This window comes from Mesocricetus auratus, unplaced genomic scaffold (genome assembly GCF_017639785.1).
Source record: "Mesocricetus auratus isolate SY011 unplaced genomic scaffold, BCM_Maur_2.0 Super-Scaffold_100025, whole genome shotgun sequence".
Classification (NCBI taxonomy): domain Eukaryota; kingdom Metazoa; phylum Chordata; class Mammalia; order Rodentia; family Cricetidae; genus Mesocricetus; species Mesocricetus auratus.
Genome location: NW_024429206.1, coordinates 20514305 through 20533352, shown reverse-complemented (window position 1 = coordinate 20533352; position 19048 = coordinate 20514305). Strand labels below are relative to the sequence as shown.

Sequence of the window (19048 nt, the reverse complement as noted above, 5' to 3'; positions counted from 1 at the left end):
AAGGAGTTCGTTCCTTTTTCAGACAAAAAGATAAAGTTCTTAGAAGTAGGATGAAAATGTAAAAGCTACTTTGCACATGGGTTTCTACAATGAAAGTCATTTGTTGTAGCTTCTACTGTGTGGGATCGTTTATTTGTAACGTTTGCAGCACTGCACTGGACTCTGACTGTACAAGAGGCTTTTAGAATGTGACTTTTGAAGATCATCAGCAGAGACAGCAAAAGTGTATGAGCATCACATACACGAGCAATAGGAATCTCATTCAATATATGGGCATACTTCATATTACATTATATTTAATGTGCATTTATGTTATATACAAAATGAATATATGAGGCCTGCATATGCAGAAATCACATATGTATATATTAAATGAAAACAGCAATAATCATTCTATCTGGAAGACCATAAAGAGTCTTAAGGGGGCTATCATTGCTCATTCTGCTTTGAAGCAATCAATTTAGTCCTGGAAGCATGCAGAGGCTCTAAGAAAGCAGCATCAATGTTGGCTCCCAGTCTCTCACCATTTCAGACTTACAGCCTAAGGCTGTGAGGCTCAGACACAACCAGTGTCTTTTCAGCCTCACTGAGCCTCTTCAACTACCCTGTCTGCTCACTGACAGAACAAACTGAGCTTTTTAAAAATTTTTTCTATTTATTGTTTTCATTTTATTTTATATGTATGGATGTTTTGCCTACATAAGTGTCTGTGTACTATTTCTATGCCCAGTGACTATGGAGGCCAGAAGAGGGTACTGGATTCCCTGGAACTGGAATTACAGACAGCTGTCAGCTGCCACATGGGTGCTGGGACTCAAATCTGGGTCCTCTAGAACAAGAGCCATTTCTCCAGTACCAAATCACTATGCCTTTAATGACAATCTTCTTTCTACAGCATTTTAAATTCATTTTTATTATCTGTAATTCTGTATATTTGTGTGTCTGTGTGAATGAATACAGGTGCCCATATAGCTTGCCAAAGGTACTGGTTCCCATGGAGCAGCAGTTACAGGCAGCTGCCTCACAGAACTGGAGTCCTCCACAAAAACAACGGCCCTTTCTACTAAGCTAGCTCTCCAGCCCCCACCATTTTAAGAAGCAGTTGAGGGCTGAGAGAGCCTCATTGGTTAAGAGCACATACTGCTCTTCCAGAGAACATGATTCAGTTCCCAGCACCCACATCAGACAGCTCACAACCACCTGTAACTCCAGCTCCAGGGATCTCTTGTCACTTTGAGCACTTGCACTCACACAAAGATTAAAAACATTTTTTAAATGAGAAAAAAGGTAGATGAAGGATCTGGGGAGAATGCTCAGATAGCACAGTGCTTTGCTGCATGAGCATGAGGATCTCAGTTCAGCCCTCAGAATTCACACAAAAGCTAAGCTTAGTAGCACAAGCCTGTAATCCTAAGCCTGGCAACAGAGACACAAAAACCTCTGGGACTTAATGGCCAGCCAGTCTAGCAAAATCAGGGAGGTTGGGTTAAGAGACTCTGCCTCAAAAAATAAAGTGGAAGCCAGACAGTAGTGGCGCATACCTTTAATCCCAGCATTTGGGAGGCAGAGGCAGGTGGAATCTCTGTGAGTTTGAGGTCAGCCTGGTTTACATAGTGAGTTCCAGGACAGCCAATGCTGTTATACAGAGAAATCCTGTCTCAAAAAACCAAAAAGAGAAAAAGAAAAAAGAAAAAGGTAGAGAATAATCAAAGATACACACTTACACCCACCCACCCACCCACCCACACCCCCCCCCCCCCCCACACACACACACAGAGTAGATGAATGAGAAGTTAGAGATATGGCTCAGTGGTTAAGATCACCGACTGCTCTTCCAGAAGACTCAAGTTTGATTCCCAGAACCCACATGGCACCTCACACCTATTTGTAACTTTAGTTCCAAGGCATCTATCACCCATTAGGGCACCAGGCACAAAGTGGTAAACAGACATATAAACAAACAAAATACCTATACATATAAAAAATTTAAAATAGATGAATGAATACAAATCCATCTACAAGAAAGTACTTAATATGAATTACTCTACTCAGGAGCCCCAAATGAGCTTTCTCCTATCTGTATGCTTCCTAATAGCATAGGAAATAAGCTTTGAGAGAGAAAAATCTGTCAGGTGACTTTCAAACCCAGAAAGAGCCACTTCTGATAACTTGTGAACAGAGTGGGTATTACATAAGAAAAACAAGGCCAAAAAACAAAGGTACAAAACAAATACTAAGTAGTCAATGACAAGTAGTTTGGAGGAGAATGGAGAGTTTTATAAACAGAACTACACATTTCAAGTCCCTTTAGTTTTCCTGTGAAATAAATAGCTTCTGTAAAAAAAACTAACAGTGTCTTTGAATCAAAGAGCATACTTCATGTATTGTCTGGCCATCAAACTCAATTTCTGAGTTAAATCTGGATGAGAATTCCTGAGATGTAAAAGACTGAGTCCACCTGACTTGTAGATCTGGTCTGTCACTTACTCAGTCACAGAAGAGGAAAAGAGAAAATTACCCTTTTTGGATCCAGCCCTGGAAGAGGCGCTGAAGAACTTCTTCACTGTGGTGACCTTGCGGGTCTTCTCATTGGTTTTCTTCTCCTCGAACTTGGAGAACGTGAGGGACTGGGCTCCTTGGCTGCTCTGACTGCTAGCGAAGGCCTCTTCCTCCTCCCGCTGAAGTCTGAAATTCAGGGAGAAGACTGTGAAACATCTGGATTCTCTCCAAGCTTTCCCAAGGCCTAAGAGATCTTGTTTAAATGACTTGAATAGGATCTAAAAACTTTATAAACAGAAGCTAAATACACCAAATGGGTCTGAGGTCTCGAGGACACAGCTATAAGATGAAATTCTATACCTGTTGAAAAGTTCAATGTATGGGTTTAATCCCCAGTACCTCAAAAACAAAACAAACAAACAGGTTTTACACTTATAATCTCAGCATTTGGGAGACTGAGGCAAGATTGCCGAGTTTGAGCATAGCCTGAGTTATAGACTAAGACCCTGTCTCAAATTACTATATTAAGAAATTAAGAAACAGGTCTATAGCTGGGCGGTGATGGTGCACAACTTTAATCCCAGCACTCAGGGGGCACAGTCAGGCAGAGCTCTGAGTTCCAGGCTGGCCTGGTCTACAAAATGAGTTACGGGACATCCAGGGCTATAAACCCCAATCTTGAAAAAAAACAAAAAGAGAAACAGTGTACCGTGTATTCTTTCCCGCCAGCTGCCTGGGTCCCACCGCTGTCTCTGTTCCCAAATAACACACAAGACACTATATTAATTATGAAGCTGTTGGCTGTTTGCTACCCTACAGAGAACCTGAGTGCAATTCCTAGTACTCACACTGACACACTGAGCAGCTCACAGGTTATCTGATACCCCTGGCGTCCTCAGGCATTTCATCTCACATGCACATACACGGAAGTACATACAATTAAAAAATAAAACAGCTCTCTCTCTCATATATATATATTACATATACCACATATATATGTAATAGATATCATTTAAAAAATAAGTAACAGGCTGGAGAGATGGCTCAGGGGTTCATAGCATTTGCTGCTCTTGCAGAGGACCAGAATTTGGTTCCCACAGCCCATGTCAGAGGACTCAGATTCACTTGCAACTCCAGCTTCAGGTGCTCTAATTCCTGCTTCTGGCTTTTGCAGGTCCCCACACATATGGCATACACACACTGAGACATACACACACAGATTAAAAATCTCTCAATGGTGCCAGGCAATAAATAGTGTTGGAGAGACAGTTCAGAAGTTTAGAGTATTTGTTCTTACAGAGGACCAAGATTCAATTCCCAGCACCCCAAATGGTGGCTCACAACCATCCATAATTCCTGTTCTGGGGAATCCAATTACCTTTTCTAAACCCCACAGCCACACATTACACACATATATACAAGTAGGCAAAACATTCCTATTAAAAAAAATAGTAAATCCTTAAAAAAAAAAAAAGCTTCCTAGGCCAGTTGGTAGTGTTACACATCTCTAATCCCAGCACTTGGGAGGCAGAGGCAAGTGGATTTCTGTAAGTTCAAGGCCAGCCTGGACAGCCAGGACTGTTACACATACACAGAGAAACCCTTTCTCTTGGGCTTGGGCTGGAGGGATAGCTCAGTTGTTAAAGGCTAGGCTCACAATCAAAAATATAAGAGAAACCCTTTCTCAAAAAACCACAATCAATCAATCAATAAATAAGGGGAGGGAGGGGGGAAGAGAGGGTGACAGAGACAGAAACATACACACACACACACACACACACACACACACACACAGAGAGAGAGAGAGAGAGAGAGAGAGAGAGAGAGAGAGAGAGAGCGCTTTCATAAACAAGGAAGGATGGACTTGCTGGAATGGATGCAGTCCAGAGGTAGAGCTCACACACAGCATGCATGAGATCTGCGCTCAATCATCAGCACTGAAAATTAGGGGTGGGGTGGGGTAGCACTTTTCCCTATTGAGAGCTGTAAGGAACATCACTATCCAGAGGACAGTTCCTAGAGCAGAGTAGAAAAGGTACTTTTGGAACACAGGACAGAAAAACTCCACCAGGAGAAAGGTCTGAGAAGGTTCTACCGTGGTGACACGAGGAGCACCTCTACAGGATGAGGAGGAGTCTAACCAGTGAAAGGACAGTTTCCCACAGGAAATGACAGGCATAGAGTGTGGCTTCTAGTCAGGCCTGGAGGCTCACACCTGTAACCCCCGCACTTGGAAGGTAGAGACAGGAGGACCACTGATGAGATGGACTGTGTGCTGGATATACTGAAGTCCCCAGATGATGAGGGACTCTGCAAGTCAACTATCATTCTGAAATTCATTGTGTGGCAGAGAACCCAGAGAGATTTAAAACCCAACAAGCTAACCTGTCTATGCCTGCACTTTAGCACTAATGCAAAGAGCTATATAAGAACTTATTAGGCTAGAAGATAGCTCAGCAGCTATGACCACAGGCCCTGGAAATAGAGCTCATGCACAGTTCTCTGAGTGTATCACAGATGTGAACGTGAACAGCACAGTTACTCAACAAATACCATGACCAGACATGGAAAAGCAGCAAAAGCTAGAGTCTGGCTTGATCTTCTGCTGAGACAGCATCACAAGTCTGCAGGAAGTCAAGGCAAAGGATCAGCTTTACTCCTGGCATTTCCTGAGCCCCTGCACTCATCAGCACCTTTTAATTTTTGTCATACTAGTATTTGGAGATGACACAGCTACTTCGGAGTAATTCCATTTTAAAAGAAAAATTAAATGTCCACATTTCAAGGACCATGTATATAACTAACTAGGTGTTGATTACTATGTGTTTATCACTGTGCTACAAGCCTGCCATGCTGGCTATGTCAAACAAATGAGGAAAGCAACACTTAAGAGTTACTTGCTGCCGGGCGGTGGTGGTGCACGCTTTTAATCCCAGCACTCGGGAGGCAGAGGCAGGTGGATCTCTCGAGTTCCAGGCCAGCCTGGTCTACAGAGCTAGTCCTAGGACAGCCTCCAAAGCCACAGAGAAACCCTGTCTCAAAACAAAAACAAAACAAAACAAAACAAAAAACAACAACAACAAAAGAGTCACTTGCCAAAACCTGTATGCAGCATATCACATGTATGACCTCAATTCATCTTCACCACAAAGTATGCTTGCCTTCAAAAGAGGTAAGAACAGCACACTCAAATGCAAAATCAACAAATACAAAATGAGGAAATCACTAAAAGTAATTTTATTTTAAGTGTTAACTAGAAAGAAGAATGAATCCTCTCTTTATGACGAACTGACCTGCTGATAGCTCTTAATAAAAGAGAGAAGCATGGCTGGGCAATGACAGGACTTTGTACCTGGTTATGTCAACGGTAGCCACACCCTACCTCTACCTAGCCAGAGAGGTCCTTTTACCTTTCTGCCAGTTCCCAGTCCTCCTGGATCTGCTTCTGCCGGGCCTTGTGGTACTCCTCCCTCCAGCACTTGGAGCAGAAACCCTGCCAGGCAGGGTTGCCGTAGTAACCACATCCTTTCTTGCATAGGAGCTCAGATTGATCCACATGAATTCCCCGGCGTTCGGACTTCAGACTCATCTTCTTCCTGATAACCAAGGAGTGAGAAAGCATTGAAAATAAATGTACTACCACACTACTAAAATATAACTAACACTCATGAAGGAAAATTAGAGTGAGTCCAAGATCTTTAAGCCATAAGGGGAGAAAGAAGGGAAAGCAGACAGTACAAAGCTAAGCATGGCAAGTTCCAGCAGACACACTGAAGAAAGTCAATCTGACGGCCCAAAATACACAGCGCACCTTAAGAGACTAATACTGGATTAAAGACCTAAGCATAAAGCTTTAGACTCCTAGAGGAAAAGCTTCCTGACACTGGCAAGGACTTTGTCAACACACCAAGGCACAGGTAATAGAAGCAACAAAAAACAGACAAATAGGATGACAGAAAACTTTAAAACATCTGCACAGCAAACAACAGAGTAAAAAGGGGCAGTCTGAGGAATGGGAGAAGACATTTCCAACCTGTACAGAAAAGGTGAAACCCAGAGCATAAAAAGACACCAGCAACCTAACAACTCCCAAAGTTGTTCACTGGCCTCCTCACATGTGCTGTGGTACATGCTTACACACAAACAAAAATTAATAAAATATACTTTGTGTAATGGCCAACAAGCAGGGATGGCAACATACACCTTTAATCCTAGCACTTGGAAAAGAGAGGCAGACAGATCTCTGTGAATTCTAGGCCAGCCAGAAATACAAAGTAAGACCCTGTCTCAAGCAAACAAACAAAAATAACTAACAGAGGAAGACTGGGGCATGTTGGCATATGCCTCTAATTCCAGAAATTTGAGGCAGGAGGATTGCAGGGTGTAGGCCCACCTAGTTTACAGAAATCTTATGTCAAAATAAATACTTAATTGCCAGCAAACACATGAGAGAAACAACTGGAATCAATCAAAACCATGATGAGACATCACTTCACATTGGTAGGAAAGCCACCTTAAGAGTGCACGCTACCTGTATGACCAAGACCACACCAGATCCTTCCCTAGGCCCTTAAGCTAGTACAGGTAGCCTATCTCTAGAACCTATCTTCTTGGAAATGGCATGCACTTTGAGTTTCAATATAATTATACCTCCTTGTACACCAGGGATTGTATTACACCAAGAAACTTTTCCTCAAATTGTACTGTGTTTAAATATGCTGGCAATAAAACACCTGGCATCAGACTTCCAAAGTTTGATCCAGCCTAGCTGACTAAGTCGGGATGAACTAAGTATTTATTTTCATCTCTTTGAGGTTTGTTTCCCTACCTGCCATGACACTTGCAGGAACCCCCACAAGAACCCACCTTTTAAAAAAAAGCCAGGTATAATGCCATAGGGAGACAGAGACAGGTGAATCTCTGGGAGTTTGAGGCCACCCTGATCTACACAAAGAATTCCAGGACAGCTACAGCTACAGAGACCTAGCCTCAAAATACATACATACATACATACATACATACATACATACATACATACATGCATGCACCAGTAAAATATTTTAGTTCACGGGATGGCAGGCTGGCACAGTGGGTAAGGAACTAACAAAGAGGAAGCAGACACAACTCTTTTAAAGTTGGCCTCTGACCTCTATACACAGTGGCATGTGTACACATACACAAATAAATAAATGAATGAATAAAATAATGAATATTTTAAAAATGGTAAAAAGAAATGTAAAGAGAGGGCTGAGGATCTACCTTAGTAGTAGAGTACTTGTCTAGCATGTGGGAGGCCCTGTGTCCAATCCACAGTACTAGAAGAAAAAAAACAGAAAAGTATATAAACTGTACTAAAACAAGTAACAGAAAGGGTTTGCACCTAGGGAAGATCACAAATTTTTTTCTACTACACTATCTGCAACTGCTTGTCCAAACTCACATCTGTACAAAACTTTCAGTGAGAGCTCTGTTTCCCATACAAATCATGCTCATGACTCAGCTGAGAACTTCCTTTTTTAATTTTTTGAGCAGAGTAAAGGTAGATTTATTAAGAATAAGTAAAGGAAAATAATGAGTGGGAGGGACTCGAGGGGAGGAAGGGCCTAGAACCATTAGCTACCATTTTGCTTTTTTAAAGAAAGATGTATCTATTCTAAGGACACTTTGTTTCAGACATTGCTTCTACCACTCCTTTCCCATGGTGAATGAGCTTCCCTTTAAGATCTGACAGGGCTGGAGTGGTGCCTCAGCAGTTAAGAGCACTGGCTGCTCTTCCAGAGGACTTGGTTCCACTCCCAGCACCCACATGGCAACTCTACCTGGGCACCAGTTATATACGTGGTACACAGTTATTCATGCAAGCAAAACACCCATACACATAAGAACTTTTTTAACAAGAAGATATTTGCCTAATAAAGAAAAAAATCAATTGAACATATTGACAACCATCCAACACCAGAGCCACCTCCAGCTCATCAAGCTCCAGCCTAAGGGGAAGCCATGTAAGTAGGGAGAACATGGCTTGGCTGGCACACAGCTGGCTGTCCTCAGCAGCCCCATTAAAGCACCTGTTCACAAGAGTATGCCCTCTCTGGTGGGTGAGGAAGCCACACGGCTACTGTGGCTCTCTCTGAGACAAGCCCACTGATCCAATCTCAAACTCTCCTCATGAATTCAGATCTGTGCTTCCAGAAGGCAGCTACTGGTGCTCTTTGGGGGGTTGGGGGGTGATTGGCATATTTTTAAAGAACCAAATCTGGGTGGTATCCTCTCCAAACATGTGACCATTATGCCAAAAGGTACCCAGGTAGCACACTGGGCACATGGAGAATGTACAAATGAATCCACTATGGGGTGGGTATGATGGTTCAGCAAAAGCCTGATGACCTGATTTCAATACTAAGAAACCACATAAAGGTAGAAAGAATTAACCAATTCCACAAGTTGTTTTCTAACCTCCACAAGCATGATGGGGTCTCTGAATTCACACTAATGCCTGAAGGAACAAAAGTATACAAACTCTACTAAAAACTAGCAACAGAAAAGGGGTTCATACCCAGAAAAGATTACATTTTTCTACTATACTATCTGTAACTACTTGTCCAAACTCACACAGCTGCACACATTTTTGTTTCAGCAGAGGAACTGAATCGGTAGTTAAGAAATCTTACTGCTCTTGCAGAGGACCCATTAGGTTCCCAGCACCCATGTTGGAGAGTTCACAGCTGCCCTTAAGTCCAGCTCCAGGGGATCTCACACCCCCTTTTAGCTTTACTGGAATCTGCACTTGCATGCACATGCCTGCACAGCCTGGAATACTCTGACCCCAAGGTACAAAGAATTTAGTGTATGTGGGTACCTTCACACAGACTCACAAACATGCACGGGATTAAAAGTAACAATAATAAAATAAATAATTTTAAAAGTTCTTCCTTTACTGTTCTCAGTAATTCTGAATGTCAGCTATTTTCCCCCAGTGGATCAAAAAGTAGCTAAGCACAAGATTAGGAGCAGAAAAAAACAAGGTCAGAGATCGGGCACTAGCAGTTTGCCCACATTCGTGTGCGTAAAATCTTAGCATAAATTCAGGAATATAAACCATTTAAACAAGTCAGGCTGTTTTGGGGAACCAGTTTCAGCAGTTCAACTTTGAAGTAATCTTAACCCTGATCTCAGCACCTCGGAGGTGGAAGCAGCGGTGTCAAGAGCTCAAGGTCATCCCTAAAATGAGGGCAGGTATGAAATGAAGCCAGCCTCGGCTACTCAGTGAGTTCCTGTCTGAAGGAATGAACAAAGAAACATACCTTTGCTTCTTATAAGTTCTTTTTGTTTTGTTTTCCCGTTTTTCGAGACAGTGTTTCTCTGTGTAGCTCAGTAGACCAGGCTGATCTGGAACTCACAGAGATCTGCCTGCCTCTGCCTCCCAAGTGCTGGGATTAAAGGCGTGCGCCACCATCGCCTGGCCTTCTTATAAATTCTCATCTCATGTGTTTTGTTACAAAGATGGAACACTTACAGCACAATAAAGACAATATTCAGCAACAACTGTAAAGACTGGGTCTGGGGAGATGGCTCAGGAGATAAAGTAACTGTTGCACAAGCATAAAGATCTGAGTTCAATCCCCAGCATCACCTCAAAGCTGAACTGGCAATATGCTATGCACCTGTAACTTCAGTGCTGGACACAGAGACAGGGAGATTCCTAGCACTTGCTAGCCAGTCAGGCTAGCCCAAATGATGGGTTCAAAGTTCAGTGAGAGACCCTGTCTCAAAACATAAGGTGGATTGGTGAGATGACTCAGCAGGTCAAGCCTGATAACCCAAGTCCTATCCCTGGGACCCACAGGGTGGAAAGGAAGAACCAACTCCCAAAAGTTGTCCTCTGACCTTTATAAATACGTGGTGGCAGGCACACTCACCCATATTAGTTAACTTAAAAATTTGATATAGGGTTGCACTATATAGATCTGGATGGCATGGAACTAGCTCTGTAGACCAGGTTGGCCTCCAATTCAAAGATCTGCCTGCCTCTGCCTCCCAAGTGTTGGAAGTAAAGGTGTGCGCCAGCACGTCTGGCAAATAAAAAAAATCTTTTAGAAATTAAGGACGGCAATTGAAGAAGGTGGTCTACCCTACTTCGACCTTTTGCTTCCACACACATGTGTACCTATCTACACACTCGCATGAACACATACTACACCACGCACACAAAATAGATGAAACCCCCATCCTACTAGTGGATCTATGTGTGTGCTAAAATATACACTCAGACTTCAGACCCTCATATGCTTTCTTGAGCCACCACGTTGCCTCTGTATATACAGGTTCTGCCCCTCAGAACCAAGCTCTACTGGCCAGAGAGGTTTGAGCAAAATCTCACCCTTTGGCTGAATGTTTAGGTATGCAGACACAAGGTGAACCCCAGAAGGGAGTCAGGCATAACCCGAAACCAAAAGTAGAGCAGAGATGAGTGGATGCAGAGAAAAGACATGACTGACATGTGAGTGTAAAGATACAGAGGCCACATTAGTGAGTGTGAGTGTGTGTGTGTGTGTGTGTGTGTGTGTGTGTGTGTGTGTGAGAGAGAGAGAGAGAGACAGAGACAGAGACAGAGACAGAGACAGAGACAGAGACAGAGAGTGAATTAAGAACTCAGATGTCACTGAACCCTCAGTAAGCTCTCCATTTCCCTCCATCATCAGACATTGGGCCTGCAACACAGGAAAAGCTCAAGCTCGGCTCAAAGCAGGAGGAAGGCACAGGGAGATCTTCCTACTCTCCTGTTTGGTGGCGTGTGTGGTGTGTGCATGTGCTCACATGGAGGCCAGAGGCCAGCCAGCCTCAGGTGTCATTCCTCAGGACTCTGTTGCCTGCCCCCAAGCAGGGTCTCCCATTCACCAACTAGACTAGACTGACTGGCCAGTGAGCCCCAGGGACCTTCCTTCTCTACGTCCTCAGTGCTGGGATTCCAAGTCTACCTCCCCAGGTACTTTCCCAACTGAGCTCTCACCCCAGCCCCTAGTTTACTGCCATTCCCCGCTCTTAAGCCACAGGGACAAACAATCCTGACATCTGCAGCAGTGGCTAGCATAGGAGCCAAACTTGGGTTCTTCTGGCTCTGTACTCCTGGGAGGTGTCAAATGTACAGACACTTACGGAAGTGTATGGCAAAGCAGAACACTAAACCCAGTTTCTTAGACAGAAGAAAGTAAAGACAAAAAAAAAAAAATACAGGAAAAATTTCTGAGGCACAACTCTCAAGAAAACTTTCTAAACTGGGCGGTGGTGGCACACGTCTTTAATCTCAGAATTCAGGCACAACTTTCTGAGTCCCAGTCCATCGTGGTCTACAAAGCAAGTTCCAGGACATCCAGAGTTGTTACACAGAGAAAAACCAAAAAGAGGAAAAAAGGAAGAACTTTCTGGATAATCTAGGTACTCAACAGAGTGAGGCAGGAGGATCAAGGGCAGCCTGGGCTATGTTATAGGTTCCAGGCCAACTTGAGCAACCTAATGAAACTCTGTATGGGTTAGGATTGGCAAGACAACTCAGCAAGTAGAGTTTGCTGCCCAGCCAGCCAATCAGTCTGGATCTTACACAGTGGAAAGAAAACCGACTCCAGCAAGTTGTCTTCTGACCTCCACACATAAAGTATGATATATGTGCATCTACAAACATACACAACACCAAACTGAAAATGTAAAAAGAGATAAGTGTTCTTTTCCTTACATAACAGGGGAGAGTTTGTTTACCATGCAGTCGAATGAGTATACCATGTCCTTCCCTGCAAAAGTCAATAGACAAATAGTCATGAAATCTGGATTCTTTAATCTTGAACTCCTTAGCTGTGACTCTGTCTTCCTGGGATTTGTGGGCAAAGGTACTGTGACATACAGCCTACTCAGCTGATATCCTGAATAGTGGGTCCCTTTGTTCCTGATACATGAGTCTCAGGTCTCTGCCTGCATCCATCAACTCCGGCAGGCTCACTTGCTACTTATAAGCAGGGCAAAAGTTCCAGTCATTCACTCTCCTTAGCATTTCCAGCAAGCAGTACACAGGAGCCATTCCCACCCTCAGCCATGAGAGCAAGTAGAAGCCATCGGATGGGGCTCAGGGTGTGGACAGTGGTAGAACTCTTGCCTAATTTGCTCAAGGCCCTGGGCTTGATCCCCAGCACTGCCCAAAACAAACAAACAAAAACTTGACTAGCATGAGGTATCACTCAAGACCCATCAGTCTGACACAAATAAGAACTGATATTACCAATGGCATTCCTGTACATTCCGAGAAGAATGTAAAATAGCACGGCTGACAGGTGATAGCTCCTTTCTAGTTGGTTTGGCTTTCTGACATAGAGTCCCACTCTGAGGTCCATACTGATGTCAAACTCATAGCAATTCTCCCACCTCAAGCTCCTGAGTACTGGCATTACAGGAGTGAGCCACCACACCCACCTACGTATTCTATAGTGTTTACTCATTGATTCAACAAGTATTCTTACATACTGACAGATACATGGGCCACTACCATAAGCATAAGCTCTTTGGATTTTACTGTTTAGCATGGGCAGTATATAGCTCAAAATCTGAATGAAGAAACACTATTAACATTGAATTTTTGTTTTGTTTTTCTAGACAAGGCTTCTCTATGTAGCCCTGACTGCCCTGTAGACTAATTCAGAGATCTGCCTGACTCTGCCTCCCAAGTGTTGAGACTAAGGGGGTGTGTGCCACCATCTCCCCACTTAATAATGAATGTTCAAACAATGAAATTTTATGAATCTTTGTTTGAGAAACAAGTCAAATATATGTATACAAAATCTATGGAATTCTAACAATTGCTGAATAACAATGCAAAATAACAATGCAAAAACAAAACAAAAAACCCCACAGGACAGTTTTTAATTTTCTAAATTAATTTTCTGAATTTTTCCTGCATTCTAGTTAAAACAGTATGAACAGTTCAAAATAATATTAAAGAAAAGAGGGAAAGGGAATGTTTTAGATAAACAGTTGTGAATAACTGGCCAGCAATCTGACATCCCTCAAAATAACTGGAAAGACCTGTTAAAGAGGCTGGAGAGATGGCTAAGTTGTTAAGAGCACTGGCTGCTCTTGCAGAGGATCTGGGTTCGATTCCCAGCACCATAAGGCAGCTTGTATCCACCTGTAACTCCAGTTCTTCTGGTCTCCATGGGTACCTGCACACATGGGTACAGACAAATGTATGTATGTATGTTACATATGATATGTATATATGTATACACACACACAATTAATGAACTCATAGGGATGCACCTGTCTCTGCTGGGATTAAAGGTTCATACTACCAAATTCAACCTTTTTCTTTAGAGAGAGGGAAGAGATGGCAAAGTCTGCAGTTTGTCATACTATGTGACCCAAGCTGGCCTGCAGTCCTAACTAAGGTGTCCACCACCACACTTGGTACAACTTAGAAACTTTGAAGAGAGACTGAAAGATGAAAGACCTAACATTACATATTTATGAAGCTTCTATGCCTAGAAGCTACAGGAAAATCAAGAAGGAAGTAAAATTTGAATACCCAAATTTAAACGTCCATCTAGTTTTAAAAAGGCCTCACCTGTGACCAAAATAGACAGGCAAAAAGAGAGTGGAAAATCACATTTACATGTGACAATGAGGCATGTTCTTATAGAGATAATATTAATAAAGAATCTGAGATGGCTGGCAGCTGGCAGGACAAGGACACGGGCAGTTCTCTGCAAACCCTGAGCAGCCTCCTCGAAACCCAAGTGGAAAGTCCTGTGCATGCCCTTGACATTTTGACATATGCCTTCAAACGGGTCTCAGATAAACAGTAACTTACGTCCCACACACGGGGTAAGGGAACCTACTTCCCACAGCCTCAGAAGCAGCGCCAGAAAACTTTAACTTTTGCTAATCAACAGTTGTCCAATGTCACTGCTATTTGTTTTTAAAGATTGTATTTCACCCATGCAATGCATGTGCAGGGGTGGGGGAGTGCTCAAGGAGGGCAGCAAAGGTGCTGCAGGCTCTCTGTAGTGGCAGTATTGCTTTAACCTGAGTGCTTTCTGCAGCACCTAGTAACATTGTTATTGATATGTTACCATGCGTCAGTTTTTTCAATTATCCACGGATATTCTCTGGTTCTGTGTCTATATTTCTAAATTCTCCCTTTGATTCCCAAGTGCTCTTTTAGCCTTCTTTTATGTTATGAAGGCACCATCACACAAAGACATGGCATTTCCAATCTGAGCACAGGCTGTATCAACTTGCCCACTTGATACACATTCCTTCTAAAAGAGTATTTCATGCATACAATTGATGTCGGGTTTCTGTGTTAACTGTTACAAAACAAAGTATGTAAACACTACTCTGTCCAAGTATTCCCAAAAGATAATCAATCCAAAAGAGACACAATTTAGAGTGAGCTGAGCCAGTGGAGCAGCATTCTTGAGAATTTCCAGGCAGCTGTGATCAGCTACATCCTCTTCATTTGAGCAGTTAGAGCTCTAATATGCGCATGTCATTCTCGAGGCTCAGGATAATCCAGCTATGCAACCCTAATGTCCTCCTCTCTCAGTGTTCTTCCTGGGGAGCAGCCAGCACTCAGATGGGCAATTACTAAGTACCTAAGCAAGCAGATGTGGCCCCACCCGAGGAACAGCATTCTGTGATACATAAAGCATCTCCACCACAGGAAGGTTGTTTTCAGGTCTATCTGACTCAGTTCTGCTTTAGCCGTTTCACCTTTTCTCATATACTTCTGAGTTGCAAGGTCTGAGAATCTCAGTTTATCCAGGTCCTAAGCGATGCTATTGGGAACCACCTTGGAAATTACAGCTATAAAGAAAGCACCACAGGTGTGAAGTGACTCATCTCTCCTCCTGACTCCAGGAGGGGATGCCCTTTACTTTTTCAGCTATTTTTATTTTATTCATATTGGTGTTTTGTCTGCATGTATGTCTACAAACCACATATGTGCCTGGTGCCCACAGAGGCCAGAAGACAGGCTCTCTAGAACTGCAGTTACAGGTGGTTATGAGCCACCATGTGGGTGCTGGGAATTGAACCCAAGTCCCTGAAGATCAGCAAGTGCTCATATCAGCTGAGCCATCTCTCCAGCCCGAGATGCTCTTTTCTGAGCATGACGAAGCCTATGCCAACTCCTGCTATGAACTGGAAAGCTAGCAACAGTGTTTAAAGGCACCTTCACAAGTGCACCAAAGGGCTTCTGAAGCACCTCACTCTAGGAGGGTCCAGATGCGGGAAATGGGCAATGGTATTATAAGGAGGCAACTCTAGCAAAAGGCAGAGAACCCAGGACACACTGATGGAGGGACAGGGAGATTTGGGAAGAGAAAAAAAAATCAAAGCTTGGGGCTAGGGAAGGCAGTACTTGATGACAGCTTGCTTAGCATGGAGGAGCCCAGGGTTCTATCCTCAGCATCGCATAAACTCATGTGGCGAGACAAGCCTATGATGCTAGCACTCGGGTGGAGGCAGGAAGATTAAGAGTTGAAGGTCATCTTCAGGCTACATAGTGAGTAGGAGACCAACCTGGGATACATAAGACCTTGTCTCAAAAAAAGAAAGGAAAGAGAGAAGAAAAAGGGAGGGAGAGAGGAAGGGAAGGAGGGAGGAAAGGAGGGAGGGAGGGAGAGAGAGAGAGAGAGAGAAAGCCACACAAGCCTATAAACCTAACACTCAAGGTTGGAGAGATGGCTCGAGGTTAAGAGCACTGGCTGCTCTTCTAGAGGTCCTGAGTTCAATTCCCAGCAACCACATGGTGGCTCACAACCATCTGGAATGAGATCTGGTGTCCTCTTCTAGTCTGCATGCTTACATGCAGTCAAAACACTATACATAATGAATAAATAAATCTGTTTAAAAAAAAAAACCTAACACTCAGGAGGCTAAGGCAGGAGGATTACAAGGTTAAGGGCAGCTTGAATTAGCTAGCAAAACCCTATATCAAAAAAAAAAAAAAAAAAAAACCACACAGGCTGGCGGCCATGGTATTGAATGCCTTTAATCCCAGCACACCAGTACAGGCAGGCACATCTCTGTGAGTTCAAGGTCAGACTAATCTACAGAGCAAGCGCCAGTACAGTCAAGGCTACACAGAGAAACCCTTGAAAAAAACAAACAATATATAAGAAGTTATTAGAGGCTAATGAGATGGTTCAGTGGGTAAAGGCATTTACTGTGTAATCCTGATGACTTTAGTTCAATTCCTGGGACCCATATAAAGGTGAAAGGAGAGAACCAATTCCAAAAAGTTGTCTTCTGCTCTCCATATACATGACATGGTATTCGCAGTACAAGCACATGTGCCCTTGCAAATACACGTGTATAAATAACAGTTTTTTTAAAAGAAGTTGTTAGAAGGGGCTGAGAGATGGCTCAGTGGTTAAGAGCACTAACTGCTCTTGCAGAGGACCTGGGGTCTGTTCCCAGCACCCACATGGTGGCTCACACCTGCCTGTACCTCCGCTCCAGAGACCCTTCTGACCTCCTCAGGCAGTGCATGCACACACATGCAGGCAAGACCCCCACACACACAAACACAGACACAGACAACTATTTTAGAAAAGAAATCAGAGAGAAAATGAAATAGATGTGACTCTACGGTGTGTGTGGCTGGGGGGTAGTGCAATGGTAGAGCACTTGCCTAAAAAGTATGATCCGCAGCACCACAAAATAGATAAACTATATATGGCTAAAATATGCTATTACAATGTTGTCTCTGGTGTAAAACATTTTATTTGGTGGGGCAGGTAACAACATAATAAAATTTTGCAGAAGAATCAGGGCTTAGCACATGGGTATGAAAGCAACTAATCCATCTGAATCTCATCAATAGTACTAAAAGTGATATATTCATGACTGGACAATATCTGAAACCCTCCACAAACTGCCACATTAGGTTCCAACTGTAGAGGCTAACAAATTTTCAAAGGTTGAACAGAATTAATTTGCTACATAGAAGCCAAGAATATTATCTCAAGGCATTAATTATGAAGAACTTTGGGTTTTTGTCTTTCTTTTCTTTCATGTACTGAAGATGAGGGCCAGAGTATGTGCACACTATGAACACACTGTATCACCGCACTGCACACCAGACCCTGTGATATGTTTTAGTCAATCTATCTCATTAGTTTTCAATTACGTTTCTGTTTCTAGAATTCTCATTTGCATTATCCTTACTGTAGTCAAAGCTTTGGTCACTGGTCCAACTCATTCTTCAGGGTACAATTATAAAACAATGTCAATGGTTGATAGAAATGCAATTAAGCAGCCACATTACACAATTACCATATTTAGGCAAGGATGGTCCCACCTACTGTTCACTAAGATAAATAAGAAGAGTCTCCTGGACACACCAACCATGCTGGCACTCTAGAAATCCTATTATCACCGAAATAGTAACTTTTCAGTGTGCAAAACAAAGACAATGACTTACTAGTTATATACCTGAGTGGTTATATTTCCACCTTAAACATAAGTCCTGTGTGTGGGCCTTTCAAGCTAATGACCTCTGTGCTGGTTAGTATCTACTTCTAGAAAGGAATTTTCACTCTGATCTTGCTATCCTTTTCAGCCCATCTCATGTTCCTGTCAGCCTCTTTCATCTAACACACACACACACACACACACACACACACACACACACACACACACACACACACACAGAGTTCTGACTGTCCAGCAACATTAAATAGATCTACTCAAGGCGCTTTCCAGACAGCACAAAATCAAAGCAAAAGCTGAAAAAATACTTCTGAGGGTAATTGGGAGACTGTACAGTCTTATGTGGATCATGTGAAACCTACCCTTGATTAAACAGTAACATCAAAACACTCGATCACATGAGGCCAGGAGTAATTCAGCTAAGGCATGACAGAGCAGAGCAGACAGCCCTTCCAAAGCATGTGGAAGTTAAAGGACTGAGCTGAGGAGTTTCTGATTATCTTTCAAAGTCACTAAACCATTATATTCCTTTCTCTGCTGGCTGCTAAGGAGTACAGCCACCTCTGTAGCCCTCAACGAGAAGCCTCAGACTTCAGTCCAAGCATATAGCACAGAGTTGGTCCTTGATACCACCTTAACTCCCCATCTACTCCAAATCACTCATCCACTCACTTATCTGACTTGGCATTACTAGCAGCAGGCTGGGCATGTCTTCACAAGTCATTAAGACTCCTTTCTAGAACAAGATATGCTCTACTTAAGAAAATTATGGCATAATACAAAGAGATTTTCATCCATTAATAAACATTTGGAGTCTAATCTTTAAAAGCATCTTTTAACTGTGCTTCAAAGTGCCATCTAAAGGGGAAAAAAACTGCTCTAGCAAACAGTATGCCTAAAATTAGAAAATTCTATATACACTGTTAGAGAGGAACTACAAAAATAAAATATTGTCATTATGTACTTTTAGCTTGAAACACATAGAAAATTGTAAATATATCCTACATAAAAAAATCTCCCAAATTGTGAGACATGTATGATAAAGTCACGTAACATATATTATTTCTGT

At 42.8% G+C, this 19048-nt stretch overlaps 1 protein-coding gene across 3 annotated transcripts in view; it reads right to left on the bottom strand.

Annotated features, from left to right (window-relative positions):
* The window catches only part of Rabgef1 (RAB guanine nucleotide exchange factor 1), a 47508-nt gene that overhangs the window by 22627 nt on the left and 5833 nt on the right, over positions 1–19048 (bottom strand). The window contains exons 2-4 of one of the 3 annotated variants that reach the window (XM_013120821.3): positions 7759–7814; positions 5910–6095; positions 2519–2685 (exon numbers count right to left, since the gene is read on the bottom strand). In XM_013120821.3, coding sequence (XP_012976275.1) covers positions 2519–2685; positions 5910–6088 — 346 coding nt within the window. In that variant the 5' untranslated portion in view covers positions 6089–6095; positions 7759–7814. Of the gene's footprint in view, positions 1–2518; positions 2686–5909; positions 6113–7758; positions 7815–19048 lie in introns of those variants that run through there. The other 2 variants (XM_013120820.3, XM_005080342.4) reach the window with 2 other exon arrangements.